This window comes from Pelodiscus sinensis, chromosome 5 (assembly GCF_049634645.1).
Source record: "Pelodiscus sinensis isolate JC-2024 chromosome 5, ASM4963464v1, whole genome shotgun sequence".
Lineage (NCBI taxonomy): Eukaryota > Metazoa > Chordata > Testudines > Trionychidae > Pelodiscus > Pelodiscus sinensis.
In genome coordinates, this window is record NC_134715.1 from 77,567,720 (window position 1) to 77,582,120 (window position 14,401).

The following is a 14,401-nucleotide window of genomic DNA, read 5'->3' on the forward strand; positions in this document are numbered from 1 at the left end:
AGGATTTAATTATAATTGTAGTAATATAGGAGGAACATAAGAAGTACTTGATGTACATGTTGTAATACAGAATTTCATTCTTCAGAAATATTGAGAGTTGCAATGTCGTGGTGGAAAGTTGCAAATTTCCAAGTTAGGACTGAAGTCCATTGGCAGAATGATGTGCCCAGTTCTGGAAACCATGGCCCATTTGAGCAGTCCCCACTCATACCAATAGTCCAACAACTACTATGGAACTACAGTCCGGGGCCAGAGTTTGAAAGCCTGGATTCGTCATCCAAAGCCTGTCCAAGTCAAAAGGAGTCTTTCCATTGACTTGAATGGATTTTGGATCAGGCTCTATACAATGAAGAAGTTGTATACTACCTACCTAGTATAGACAGATTTATATTTAGAAATACAGCAATTTCTGCGCTTGATCTGGATGGTCCTATCTCTTCTCACATTGAAATCTCTCTTTGTCACTAATCACATTGTCAGCCACCTTTCAATCATTTCCACTACTATTATATCCACTGTGACACACAATAATTGGAAATGATTTCACAAGGCCTGATTCATTGCATTATTGCTCCAATTTTCTGCTGGTGTAACTGTTCTTCCGAATGAGTGTAAATAATTGTACCATGGTCACTATTAATCTGGGACCTGTTTATAGCAAGTCTGATTAAAATTAAGATATTGCTAAAATCTGTTAGTGAACATTCTCTTGTTTTTCATTAGTGTACAGTACCTGATAGAATCAGTTTTATGTTTATACTTTTAGAAAAATTATATCCCTATGCCCTCTTGTGGTAATTGATGGTACTACTGCATTTGCACACCCATGATGAAAAAAGTAACTAAAAAGTCAAGAGCTTCAGAAGGTTAGCCGAGTTAGTCTGTAACTGGAAAAAATGTAAACAACAATCAATAGTCTTGCAGCACCTTAAAGACTAACAAAACATGTAGATAGTATAATGAGCTTTCGTGGGCACAATCCAATTCTTCAAGCTCATGATACCATTTACATGTTTTGTTAGTCTTTAAGGTGCTGCAAGACTATTCATTGTTTTTTACGTTTTTAAAAAGTCAACGTATACTTTAGATTTCATTTTAAAGGAGTGGAGAAAACAAATGCTCTTCTGACAGTTGACTGTAGAGAAAAATGGTAACATCAGGTTTGCTATATAGTGTTTAAATTGTTGTGACTATCTAGAGAGATTTAGTGGATCAACCATTTATGTCTATAAGGAAGCAATAGCAAAGCTCTTGACTTCCTCAGAGACTGAATGCAGAGGAAGACCCATTATACAGCCAACATAGAATAGCTAACATGCAGAATAGGGAGGCAAAGGGAGTTCTGCTTGTTAAATATTATGAGTTGTTTTACTTTTTTTTTAGTTTTCACCTGTCCCATTATATATCTACTAGCCAATTAGCCCGTCATAAGACGGGATTTTCAGGTCTCTCCTCCATGTCAGTCTTCTCTCCTGAGCCTCCAATCTCTCACTCCGTGTCTCTCTCTCTCTCTCTCTCTCTCCCTTCCCTCCTCCTCCTGCCTCCCCCGCCTCTCTCTCTTAGCTCTCCTCCGCCTCCTGCCTTTCTCTGTCTCTCCCTTTCTCTTCTCCTCCCCCTCCTGCCTCTCACTCGGGGGACCGCGGAGCCCAAACGGCCAAGGGGCAGGGCCTGGAGCCACTGTCACGCCACACATCAGCACCCCGCCCCCCTTTGCCTCCCACCATGGATTCGGTTGACTTCTGCACAGCTCAGCCAGGCCACTGTGGGGAAGCAAGCAGAGCAAGTGACCGTTTGGGCTTCCCCGCGGTGGCTCGGCTGAGCGGCGCAGAAGTCAGCCAAGTGCCACGGTGGGAGGCAAAGGGGGGGTAGGGTGGTGACGTAAACAGCTGGGCCCCACCCGCTGGCCATGTAAATCACCGCGTCGTCCCCTTCCCCTCCCATCGTGGCGCTTGGCTGACTTCTGCACTGCTCAGCTGGGCTGCCACAGGGGAGCAAGTGGTGCAAGCGGCTCTTTGGGTCCCACGCTCCCCATGCAGCACAGGGGTTCTGCATGGGGACCACAGTGCCCAAACAGCTGCTTGCGCCACTTGCTCCCCCGCGGCGGCCCAGCTGAGTGGCGCAGAAGTCAGCCAAGTGCCACAGCGGGAGGCGAAGGATGTGACTCAGGCAACAGCGCTGCCCAGAGGCAACAGCCAGCATTTCAGCGTTACAGAGTTACAGACATTGGGATACTATATATATGATTTCCTGTTCAGTCTTGATACCGGAGTGTTATATGGCTTCATATATTCTTAGCTTTTCTTCTATATCTGTACAATTAGGCCAATCTGTACAATAAGGCTAGATCATTGTGATACCCCTAATTCCTTAAATATATTTATCTTCATGTGCATGAGTTTAAGGCAGATGAGAACATCTGAGTAAATCTGTACCTCCAGGGGCATGATACAACAGCTGCTGCTATTAATTGGGCTATCTACTTACTTGGATGTCATCCTGAAGCCCAGAAGGAAGTCCACAGAGAACTGGATGAAGTGTTTGGTTAGTTTTGACCCTTTGTTTGGACGTGGGTGTGAGTTTGTACTCCAAGGAGATGATATAATAGTTATTTCTATCTAGAGATTTATAAAGGAAAATAAACACTTGCCCTGCCACTGCACGTGCTGTAACTCTTCTGTGTATAAAGACACGTCAGCTGGAGTTGGGTTGGTGCTAAGGGAATTATGACTGAAGGCTAGCCACATGGCCTCATCCCTTTCACCCAAGATCCCGCTCCCTTAACCCTCCCATCTGCTGGTGTCCTGAGTGTGCTGCTCCCCATGGCTGGAGAAGCCCTGACTACGTTCAGCCTGGAAGCCGCTGGCCTCCACCAGATATGAGGCTGAGTGCTGGCTTGGGGAAATGGTAGCGTATGGGTGAGGTATTGTGGTGCTTTTAGCCCAATAACTGAGACTCAAGTGAACTCAGCCTTCACTTTTGGGAACTCTGAGTTTCCTATCATTGTGTTTCTGTGGGGACTGACCCATTTAGATATTTTGTTTTCTTTATTTTTGTTTATGCATAACTGTGAAGGAAAAGGTATGTGGATTATAAAGAAGCCATTTTATGTTATTGAAATTATTGCTATTATGTTTCTTTGTCTCTATGAAGTTGGTACTTAAGAATTAAGTTAATTCTTTTTGTTCTTTTTGGCCTTAAGGTGGGGAGTCTGACCTTCTGTAATCCTGGCTAAAAATTGTCAGTGACTGAATACCGGGTCTCCACGTGCTTTTCTTTTGTTTAGGCATTAGAGAAGGACAATGAAATAAACTCTTGCCCACTCAAAGGTTACAAAAGCCCAATGGTGGAGTTTTGTCAGCATTTAAGATAGCTGGGAGAACCTTAAAATAGCTTGTGCTTTTAGTCTGATTAGGGCAGTTGTTTCTCATGCCCCTGTTGTAATTCTGATCAGGTAACTCCGTCCGGCCTGTCACAATGGATGATCTGAAGAAGCTCTGCTATCTTGAGTGCGTTATTAAAGAAGCCCTTCGGATCTTCCCTTCTGTTCCATGCTTTGGCCGCACCACAAGTGAAGATTGCTATATTAGTAAGTAGGAGTATTCATTTATTTTTGTATTGTCATAGTGTGAAGAAATCTCTGCCAGGGACCTTGGGTCTCAAGCTCACAGCCCATGGGCCATCTTCTGCCTGATCAGTTTCACAATCTGGCCCTGGAGTCCCTGCAGCCTGGGTGTGTGTCTGTCCATCCCTGTCCCCTCAAGCCCAGCTCCTTTTCACCCTGCCCCACCATCTGCTCTTACCCCAATCCCCCTCCCCTGAAGGATGTGGCCTTGGGGATTACTGGAGGACTTGACATGGAGTGACAGCAGGGGTCAGGTGCCCTACACTCAGTGTGGCAGAACTCCTGTGAAACTGCTCGAGCTAAATATGGCCTGCACACAAGTAAGTTTGAGACCCCTGGCTTTAGGCTAACTACTGTATAAAGAAAGTTAAAAAAAGATGTTGCCTGCCCCCAAATAAAAGACAAGAGAGAGCAGATGGATACAGACAGACCAATGTGGAATACAAGAAAGCAATAAGACCCTATTATTTAGCAGGTGAGGCTCTTTCATCAGCACAACAGCAACTTAGATATTATCAAAGTTTTTGATAAGAGAGTTTTGAAGGAGGATGAAATAGTTTTGTTTGCATGTAATAGATCTCAGCCTTTTCTATACTCATCTTTTTTACATACAAGAAGTATCTGCTGTCAAGGTGTTGCACCAGTAAAGAGCTGCTTTTGTGCTTTGTATCCATTTACAGGAAGCTACTTCTTTCACTGACACGTTGATTTGTTTTTCTTTTTTCTTTTTGCAGAAGGATTTAAGATACCTAAAGGTACAGATGCAGTCATTGTTCCTTATATAATACACAGAGATCCAAAGATTTTTCCAGATCCCGAGAAATTTAGACCTGAGAGATTCTTCCCTGAGAATTCTAGTGGAAGGCACCCATATGCATATGTGCCTTTCTCTGCTGGACCCAGAAACTGCATTGGTACGTAGTAGATAAAAGTGGAAGCATAATAGGTCACTGTCATGGGGTAACAATGGCCCTTTACGTGACCGGTCAACCCCTCTCCCAGGTTTAAAAGAGGGTACTTGGGCCTTACAGAGGGTACTTGGGTCGGAGACCTGGTGAATTAGAGACCTGGAAAATCAGAGCTTCAGAGGAGTCATGGACAGGAAAGAACTATAAACCATGAGTCGAAAAGAGCTATAGGAGACACAGGTGATTTCTGAGGAGCCCTGGAACAGAACTATGGTGAGAAGTGACTGAAAATGGGACCCTGAGTAGATGAAGGTTTAGACATTGAAAAGGAAAGATGCAGTTTGGTAAGGGGAAGTTGAGCCTGGAAGCAAGAGAGTGGAGTCTGAAAGAACGTTTCGTGAGTGGGGGTGGGCTCCCAGAAAGTGAGGCCTGAGGAAGAGAACGTGGTGGGGAGCTGTCTTGTGGGAGACTGTGACTTGGGGGAACATCAGAAGAATCATGAAATTTGTCACTCTCTGGCAGCTGGCCTGGAGAGCAGTTAGTGAATCACAAGCCATAGGATCTGGGAACATAGTACTGCTCTTAACTCCCAGGTGGGTGACCTGGAAGTGTTGTCCATAAAGAGGGAAATGGAAAAATAGTTACATCTTTATATGTTTACTATGGGTTGTCAAGAATGGTTTCTCTATGAGGACATCAGAGGAAATGGTTCACTACTATAAACAAATAAGTTACCCCGAGAGGCAGGCTTTGCATTGAACACTGAGGCTATGTCTACACTAAAAAGTTAATTTGAACTAACAGCCGTTAGTTTGAATTAACTTTAATAGCGGCTATACATGCAAACTGCTATTTCGAATTTAATTCGAACTAGCGGAGCGCTTAATTCGAATTAGGTAAACCTCATTCTATGAGGAGTAACGCCTAGTTCAAATTAAGTAGTTTGAATTAAGGGCTGTGTAGCCACTTAATTCAAACTAGCTGGAGGCTAGCCCTTCCCAGGTTGCCCTGGTGGCTGCTCTGGGCCAAACCAGGGAAACTCTTCTGCCCCCCTCCCAGCCCTGGAGCCCTTAAAGGGGCACGGTCTGCCCACGGTGCCTGTGCCAGTTGCAAGCCTGCCAGCATCCAGCCAGCAGACCCTGCACCTGGCACAGCTCGAGCCAGCCACCCGCTGCCACCCATCCCTCCCCCTCTTCCCAGGACCAGGCTGGCAGCTCCCAGGAGCCTAGGCACAGGAATGCAGCTGTCTACAGCTGCATGGCTGCCAGCCTGGCCACCAGAGTCCACATGCACAGCCAGGACCACCTGCGGCTACTGGAGCAGCAGCTCCACACCCAGGAGCACTGGGTCCACGAAGACCTGTGGCTGCAGCAGCGGAACTTGCAGGCACTGGAGGATCAGGGCCGTGTCCTCCGAGGTCACCTCCAGATCCTGGTGGACAGGTTCCTGCCTCCTCCTGCTCCAGCCCCTGTGGCCGCCCCAGATCTTGCTCCTCCTCCCACCCCTGCTCCCCCTCCTGCTTCCTCCGCAGCCCCTGTCCCTCCTGCCCCACCCTCCACACCCACTCCCTCCTGATGTCCCCACACCCGCAGTACTGCAAGACGGGAGAGCCAGCAGGACCCCGAACCCTGAGCTTTCCCTTCCCTTCCTCTCCTTCCTCCCCCTTCCAGCTCCCTCCTCCCAGGTTTCCGCCCCACCCTCTCTCCTGCCCTCTCCTGCCTCCTTTCCCTCATCTCCCCAGAGTTTCATTCTCCCTCCCCAGTTGTGTTAAATAAAGAGAGTTGTTATTTTTGAAAATATGTGTCTTTTATTTGACAGCAGGAAGGGGGGGCTAGGGAAGGGTATGTGGAAGGGTATGTGGAGGAATGAGGCACAAGCCCACAGTGAGGCAGACCGTGGAGAATGTTAGTGCTCCTCAGGGTGGAAGCTCTCCCGCAGGGCTCCCTGGATCCTGACATCCCCTTGATGGTCCCCCCGGATGGCAGCCTGCAGACAGTGCAGCCAGGCTGCTGGCAACATGTCCACAAGATGCAGCAGAGTCCCCGGGGGCAGGTCTGGTTCCATGTTGCAGAGTGCCGTGGTGCCCCAAGTGAGGGCAAGCAGAGCACACCGAGACACAAATGCTTTGCTGTCCCTCAGCGAGGTGGACCAGCAAGCAGAGAAACCTGAGAACTGTCTGTCCGAGATGGGGGGTCAGGTCTCTTTAAGCACAGACCTCGGCTAGCCTGAGGCAGCAGCCCCACACACTAAGTCCAACCCTGATGCCCTGCTGGCACTAGTTCTGGCCAGCCTTACCTTCGATTCAGGGTCCACTGAATGTGGACGTGCTATTTTGAATTAGCAAAACACTAATTCGAATTAATCTTTAGGTCTAGATGCACTAATTCGAATTAGCTTATTTCGAATTAACTAATTCGAATTAAGTTAGTTCGAATTAGCGCTGTAGTGTAGACATACCCTGAGAGACTGTTTCATGGTTTAAATAAAAAGAGAAATTGAGGCAGGGGCACCTGTCATGCTGTAGCCTACTGCCGGAGGGAGCAAGCTAGAATGTCCCATGCAGGGTTGCCCTATGATATCCCCTATACTTGGTTACTGAACTTACCACTAGGGCTATTTAGGTGCAGTTGCCTTGGCTGAGGAACCCACAGCAGAGCTTATGCATTCAAATGGAAATGTCAGTCCTATGTGTCAGTCCTATGTGTTCATAACGGAGGAAGAGTGATTCTTGCTGGTGTCTCATTCTTCAGATTGAGGGGATATGTACATTTTCTTTCTTCCCTTGGGGTTCTTCAGAGTCTTTGTATCCTGCTTACTGTATGTAACTTGCTTCACATGCAACGCTGTATCATCCCAACATCAGTTCTGGCTGCAGAGGGGTGGACATGGTCCCTTTCAGACTCCAGAGCCCCTCAAAGACACTCCTGCAGCTCACTAGGGAACCACATGGGTAACTCTTCCTCTCCTTCCTTCGGGATACTTTTGCTGGCTATACAATGATACCAACGACTGGTGGTCTTCTGGCTGTGGGAAAGGGGATTTAAGTTATATGTTACTAGACTGCTTTTTCTAAGCAGACATGTTTTTTCTTATGGTAAAAGTACTGCAGAGAAAATGTATTACAAACAAACAAACAAACAAAAAGAACCTGCACACATGCTAATAAACATACCAAGGATTAAAACCTTCTCCACAAGGTTCTTGTTGGTGACAGTCCTTCCAAACTTTTCCTAAGAATTAGGACTCTTCTCTTGGGCAGCAGGTCCTGTCTATTTGCTGGATCAGAAAGACAGCCCTAAATCAGTCTAAATTCAAGACTTATGATACATAGTCTTTCTTTGTCTTTTGGCTTCTGAAGAGCCCAGTGTGAACTAATATATGCAGGACTCTCCAGGTGATGGTAAATCACTGGAGGCTTTACAACCTAAGTGAATTTTCCTCATCACTCTGTAACTGTTCTTAATTCCTGGAGTGACTCTGGTTACCTGTCTAATGGAAATCCCTGGCCCACAATAATACATAAACTTTATACAGTAAGATCTTCCAAAGATATTGCAGGAAACTGCTAAGTCTCTCTCAGACATCACAACATATTTTAAAATCTTCTGCCTATTTCTATAAAATCTTTGGCTAGCTGTCTGATCTGTGACCATTGTCAATTTGTTAGTCCCTTTTCATTTTTATTTCTGTTTTCTTTCCCCTCCACTTTTCTCATACATCTTTGATTATTTGTGAAATTCCTCACCTCCCTATTCCACCAGCACACTCTTCTTTTAGGATGAAAATGAAATTAACAAAGCTCTTTTTTCCCTTTAGTATATGCTCTTCTGCCTGCTGTCCTTATGCTATAATCCTGGTACTGAGCCCTTCTCCAGGCCTATATGTGACATACCAGGATCACATTTTGTATTCACTTTTCCTCCACAATACAGGGCCAACTTTATGCTCTTCTTGCTTGGAAGCTATGCATATTTCAAAGTTGATTCTTTCTTGTAGAGCTGGAAGGAAACAAATCAATCACAAAGCCAAATCCAATTCTTGGTAACATCTGTACCACCCTGAATTTGACCCATATTGGTTTATAATCTATGATAAAAGATGCCCATGCTGCATTTTGTGGTAAAACTTTGTGTGTGATTATAAGGAGCTGTTAGTACTAAACTTTTTTTGTTTCAATTTAACCTGAAGGCCAGCGCTTTGCACAGATGGAAGAAAAAGCTGTTCTAGCTACGATCCTACGGTGCTTTTATATAGAAACAAGTCAAAAGCAAGAAGAGCTTGGACTTGTGGGAGAACTAATTCTTCGCCCAAGTAAGGGCATCTGGATCCAACTGAAGAAAAGAAGAGAGTGTGTGACATGAGAAGAACGCTCACAAGGATTTTAGATTCTAAACCACATGTTCAACAGTATCTTGTAGGCCACTCATCTTTGATCACTAAAAAAAAAAATAGATTTAATGGAATTGTAAATATATCAGAAATGTTCCGAATCTCTAGGCCTTTCATGCTATAAATATTTAACTTGGGATATGGCCATTCCCTGCCATTCAGTTGTCTCAGGATATCTCAAATAGTAGTATTGACATTTGAATGTCTTCTATTCTTAATAAATGTTGCCCTGGCACTTTACACATCTTCTCTGAGCCCTCTATTCGTGTTGCTCCTAACTTCTATTTCTAACCCTTGAGAAAAAGTTACTCAGGTGCATGATGTGCCTAGTTTCCACTTTCTCAAAGGTAGGGATGTGGAAGTTGTCTTCCAACTGTAGTCTCTTAATTGCCAAAATAAGACGCTGTTACAGTCCTCATTAGAATACTTTTGGTGGACAGACTAAATGTAGACAATGTATATGAATATGGAGCTACCTAAAAAGACTGAGGCAGTTCCTCAGCTGATGACAATCAGTTTAGCTCTATGGACTCCAGTAGAGCCGTGTGAATATAAACCAGCTGAGCTCAGTATAACTAGTGGTTATTCCTCCAACATTATTTTTTGTTGCTGTTGATTATTCATTCTGCACTTTATGGCCTGCCTCAAACTCTCATCTCACTTAAAGCAGTGCAGTCTTAAGCCAAGTCTACACTATGGGAGAAAGTTGATCTAAGATATGCAACTCCAGTTATGTGAATAGCTCGAATTATCATGGTGTCCCCACTGTGGGACGTCAATGGGAGAAACTTTCCTGTTGACTTCTCTTATTCCTTGTGACCTGGTGGAGTACCAGAGTTGACGGTGGTGTCATCAGTAGTCAATTTAGTGGGTCCTTACTAGACCCACAAAATCAAACCCTGAGAGATCGATCTTTGGAGTTCCGTTCTTCCAGATAAGTGAAAACAAGCCCTTCCTGGCTGCAATAGAGTTGTCCTGGTGTAAATGAGGGAAGGGTTTCACAAATGACTTTGTGTACCTACTGAAGGAAGGTAAATATGTTTTTCCAAATGTATGTTTTTCAGTTATCTTTGAATGTTATTGCAGCCTTGATTAGTGGATTGATTTGTCATGTAACTTGTATGCTATGAAATCCATTCAGCTAACAATCTCTGGTTGAGATGTATGTGACTTTAAATGGCACTTTGCATTTAAATGGCACCGGAGTCCTATACAATGGATATAAATGATTGGAATGGATTTTTGTTCAGTTTCTGGCACATGGCTTACATGAACAGTCAAGAGATAGGCTTATTTCCTTAAGAGAAAAGAAAATTAAGGTAGCCAGGATGCTGAGCCACCTCCCTTAGTAGAACTGTTACTGCAGCACAAGGTTCATTTGTGTTTGCCTGGCCCGTGCACAAAATGAGAATTTTGTTGTTGGCATAAATAATTGTAACAATTTGACATTCAGGGTCAAAATCTGCTATGAGATCCAACTCTTGTTCTAAATCCTACTTGCATCAGTTGGTGCTACACATAGTAATTGAGAATGCAATTTGACTCACAACCATAGATTGCTGCTATTCTCACAGGAGCTGACATGGAAGTGAAATATCCTGGCAGTTTATGATGATTGTGTAGTACGGGGCTGGGCAGATTATATATTATTTCTCTTCTCTCTTTCTTCTCTCTCTCCCCCACTCCATGCAACACAAACCTCATTGACTTTGTGTGTGTAGGAAGGGTGCCACTCAAATCAAGGACCCAAAAGTAACTCTGGAAGGGTTAGGGCCAATGAGCAGACAGGAGGTGGGATGGTTCACCAGCTTGGGAAGATGCAGAGAGGAATAAAGAAGGAGCAGGCCAGCAAGCAGGAGCTCTAAACTTGGACACAGAGAGAGAGAGACTGAACCTGGAGCTGCTCAGAGGACAGACAGCTGTTTGAAAAAGGGGACTCTTATAAATGCAGTCTGGTACTCACAGGACAGCTGAAACCGCTATTCTGAATTCACAGGTTGGACAGACCTGAAGGGTTGTGGTGGTGATAGAATTGCATTGGTGTGGTGGAGAGAGTCTGCTTGGGTGCGTCTAGACTGGCAAGATTTTGCACAAAAGCAAAAATTTGCCTGCTGTCTACACTGCTCACTTGAATTTGCGCAAGAGCATTGATGTTTGAATGTAAGAATTCAGTGTTTCTTGCGCAAAAACTTTGACGCTCTCACTTAGGGATAAGCCCTCTTGCGCAAGAATACTTGCGCAAGAGGGCCGGTGTAGACAGGCACCTTATTTTTTTGCGCAAGAAAGCCCAATGGCTAAAATGGCCATCAGAGCTTTCTTGTGCAAAAGCGCATCTATACTGGGCACAGATGCTTTTGCGCAAAAGCACTTTGTGCGCAAAAGCATCCGTGCCAATCTAGATGCTCTTTTGCAGAAATACTTTTAACAGAAAAACTTTTCCGTTAAAAGTATTTCTGCAAAATCATGCCAGTCTAGATGCAGCCCTTGTGTCTAGCAAAGCTGGAATTGGAGGAAGGGGAGCAGTAGGGAGGAAGAAGAGGAACTGTGGCTGTATCAGAGCAAAGAAGTCTGTATGATCCCTGCTAAAGATCCTGGTCTAGGTCTACTCCCGGTTTGCTTGGGTTAGATAAATATTAAGTGTAGTACATATTCCAGAGGTAAACTCTGACTTCTGTAAGAGAGAGGGCTGGTATTTGTGCAGAGGTTCGTAGCTGGGACTTGGGACCCTTCTCCTAATTGTTGGAATACCTTGCAGTGCTTCATATAGGATATAATGGTAATGTATTTAATGTACCTCATCTTAGTCTGTTTTTAGTTATTCAGACAATATACATAATTTTCAATAAAGTTGTGTGAAAATAAGTTATTTCTAAGCTGAAGAAATATTTACATGCTGTATGTTTCCATGTGAAAGCATAGTGGAGATCTTACAAAATTGAGAGATTAGAAATGCAACAGAGGGACATTTGATACATGGTGGCCTTAAAATGTTGTGAATTTGTTGTGAATGTTGAATTTGCCACATTGTTTTCTAGATCAATAAAGCAATATATTCTTAAATGATCTTTTTGTACTCTGACAGTTAATATAATAATTTAAATATTTTTCTAATTAAAATACCTTTGAGAAATGCAAATACAATTTACTGTGTGCATACAGGTGCAAGCCAAGAATTGAATGATGTCCATGAAAGACTGAGAAGATGAATTGTTTTTAATATGAAATTCAGAGTTCACAAGTACTCTTTGCTAGAGATGGTCAAATGTTTTAAAAAGTGACCTGTAAATAATTTCAGGAACAAAAATAGCAAGATCTGCTTGCTGTTGTATTTAGACAGATGCCAAGGATTTGTAAAAATGTTAATGTCTGAAAAGTTCAAATATTAAGGTTTTTTAGCACAAATGATCAGTCTTACACAAATTTGTGTCAGAAATGCTTTATTCATACCACTCACTATTTTATATTTTGAAAGTTTTAGTCACTCAGTTAGGAACTGAAAACGATATGGCTTATACTGTATAACCAATCACACACTCCAAAACACAGGTAAAGCTAAACTGGTCAATGCTTGGGATGAAATTTGTGCACAGAAATTATTCACTGAATACTGTAGCCAGACAGACCGCCCCTCCCCCATCCATCTTATTTGCCTCTCTGAGGTTCCTGAAGCACACAGGGCAGAGAAGGAGCAATAAAATCAGCATAGTCTATGCTGGCTCATCTGATCCTGAGAAGCTGAAAATATAGATGTGAGAAGAGAGCGATTAAGGCAATAAGCTGACCTCGAAGCTGCGAGAACTGCCCGGCTGTCACCCATGTTGATATGATCACACACAGTCCCTGGGAGAGGAATTTCCCACTGAGAAAAGAATGCCCAGTACTTCCAATTTAGTTATCTCTCTTACAAGTGTAAATTAAGTTCACAACTCCCTTGTAAGAACTGGTCTCACAAAAGACAGACCAGCACCATTTGGCATCACAGATAAGAAAGAGAAATACGTGACCCTATGGGTATGAAGAGGGGCCCAGCAGCACACTCAATTGGACTGTCAATCTACCCTCTACCTGCTGGTCGGGTTAGGTGTTTGACCTCCTGAGGTTCTATGGGGACGCCCACCTCGTATTTTCGTCTTTCCTAGGAACTGAGGGTCCGGCCCTGGCCTGACACGCTGGAGTTGAGAGGCACAGAAGGGGGTAAAAATTGTACCTGGATGTGGTCCTCTGTCTTAAGTGTACACATAGACTTAGAGCTCTTTAAAGATTAAGCTGTTACTTGGTACTATTATTTCTATTTTTCTATCTTTATCTTCTTTGTAGCCATTTTTAAGATCTATACAGTATTTGCTAGCAGTTAAGAAAGAGAGCAATAGCCATTGTAACCATATGATTTATAAGCTTCTTTAATAAACCTAGAAATGTAGCCGTGTTAGTCTGGGGTAGTTGAAGCAAAATGCAGGACAATATAGCACTTTAAAGACTAACAAGATGGTTTATTAGATGATGAGCTTTCGTGGGCCAGACCCACTTCCTCAGATCAAATAGTGGAAGAAAGTAGTCACAACCATATATACCAAAGGATAGAATTTAAAAAAATGAACAAATATGAAAAGGACAAATCACATTGCAGAACAGAAGGGGGATGCGGGGGGGTGGGAAGGGGGAGGAAGGAAGGTAAGTGTCTGTGAATTGCTGATATTAAAGGTAGGGAGAGTGGGATGTTTGTGAGTTAATGGTATTACAGGTGATAATTGGGGAAACTGTCTTGGTAATGGGTGAGAAAGTTCAAAGACTTGTTAAGTCCCTGTTGGTAAGTGTCGAATTTTAACATGAATGACAGTTCAGAGGATTCCCTTTCAAGTGCAGATGTAAAAGGTCTTTGTAGCAGAATGCAGGTGGCTAAGTCATTTAGAGAGTGTCCTTTCTGGTTAAAGTGGCAAGAAACTGTTTTCTCTTTGTGATCTTGTCTGATATCTGTTTTGTGGGCATTAATCCTTTGGCGAAGTGTCTGAGATGTTTGTCCAATGTACATAGCAGACGGACACTTTCGGCACATGATAGCATAGATTATATTTCTGGATGCGCAGGAATATGTGTTCTTGATCTTATAGCTCACTTGGTTAGGTCCAATAATGGTATCAGCAGAATGAATATGTGGACAAAGCTGGCAACGGGGTTTGTTGCAAGGGAAGGTACCAGGGTTGGTATTAGTGTGGTATGTCCTGTGGTGGTTGGTAAGAATCATCTTGAGGTTAGGTGGTTGTCTATAGGAGACTATGGGTCTGTCTCCCAGAGCCTCTTTGAGTATGGTATCCTGTTCCAATATAGGCTGTAGTTTATTGATAATGTGTTGGACAGGTTTAAGTTGGGGGTTGTAGGTGATGACAAGTGGTGTTCTATTGTTGGTTTTCTTGGGTCTGTCTTGAAGTAGATGGTTTCTAGGTATTCGTCTGGCTCTTTCAATTTGCTTTTTTGTTTCTCTGGG

General features: G+C 43.7%; 1 protein-coding gene across 3 annotated transcripts in view; it reads left to right on the top strand.

Moving 5' to 3' along the window:
* The window catches only part of LOC102455571 (cytochrome P450 4V2-like), a 35,778-nt gene extending 22,486 nt beyond the window's left edge, over nt 1–13,292 (top strand). For 2 of the 3 annotated variants that reach the window (XM_014576249.3, XM_075930341.1), the window contains 4 exons: nt 2,439–2,541; nt 3,452–3,586; nt 4,357–4,536; nt 8,719–13,288. In XM_014576249.3, coding sequence (XP_014431735.3) covers nt 2,439–2,541; nt 3,452–3,586; nt 4,357–4,536; nt 8,719–8,891 — 591 coding nt within the window. In that variant the 3' untranslated portion in view covers nt 8,892–13,288. Of the gene's footprint in view, nt 1–2,438; nt 2,542–3,451; nt 3,587–4,356; nt 4,537–8,718 lie in introns of all 3 variants that reach the window. The other variant, XM_075930340.1, reaches the window with a different exon arrangement.
* Nucleotides 13,293–14,401: the final 1,109 nt, after the last annotated feature.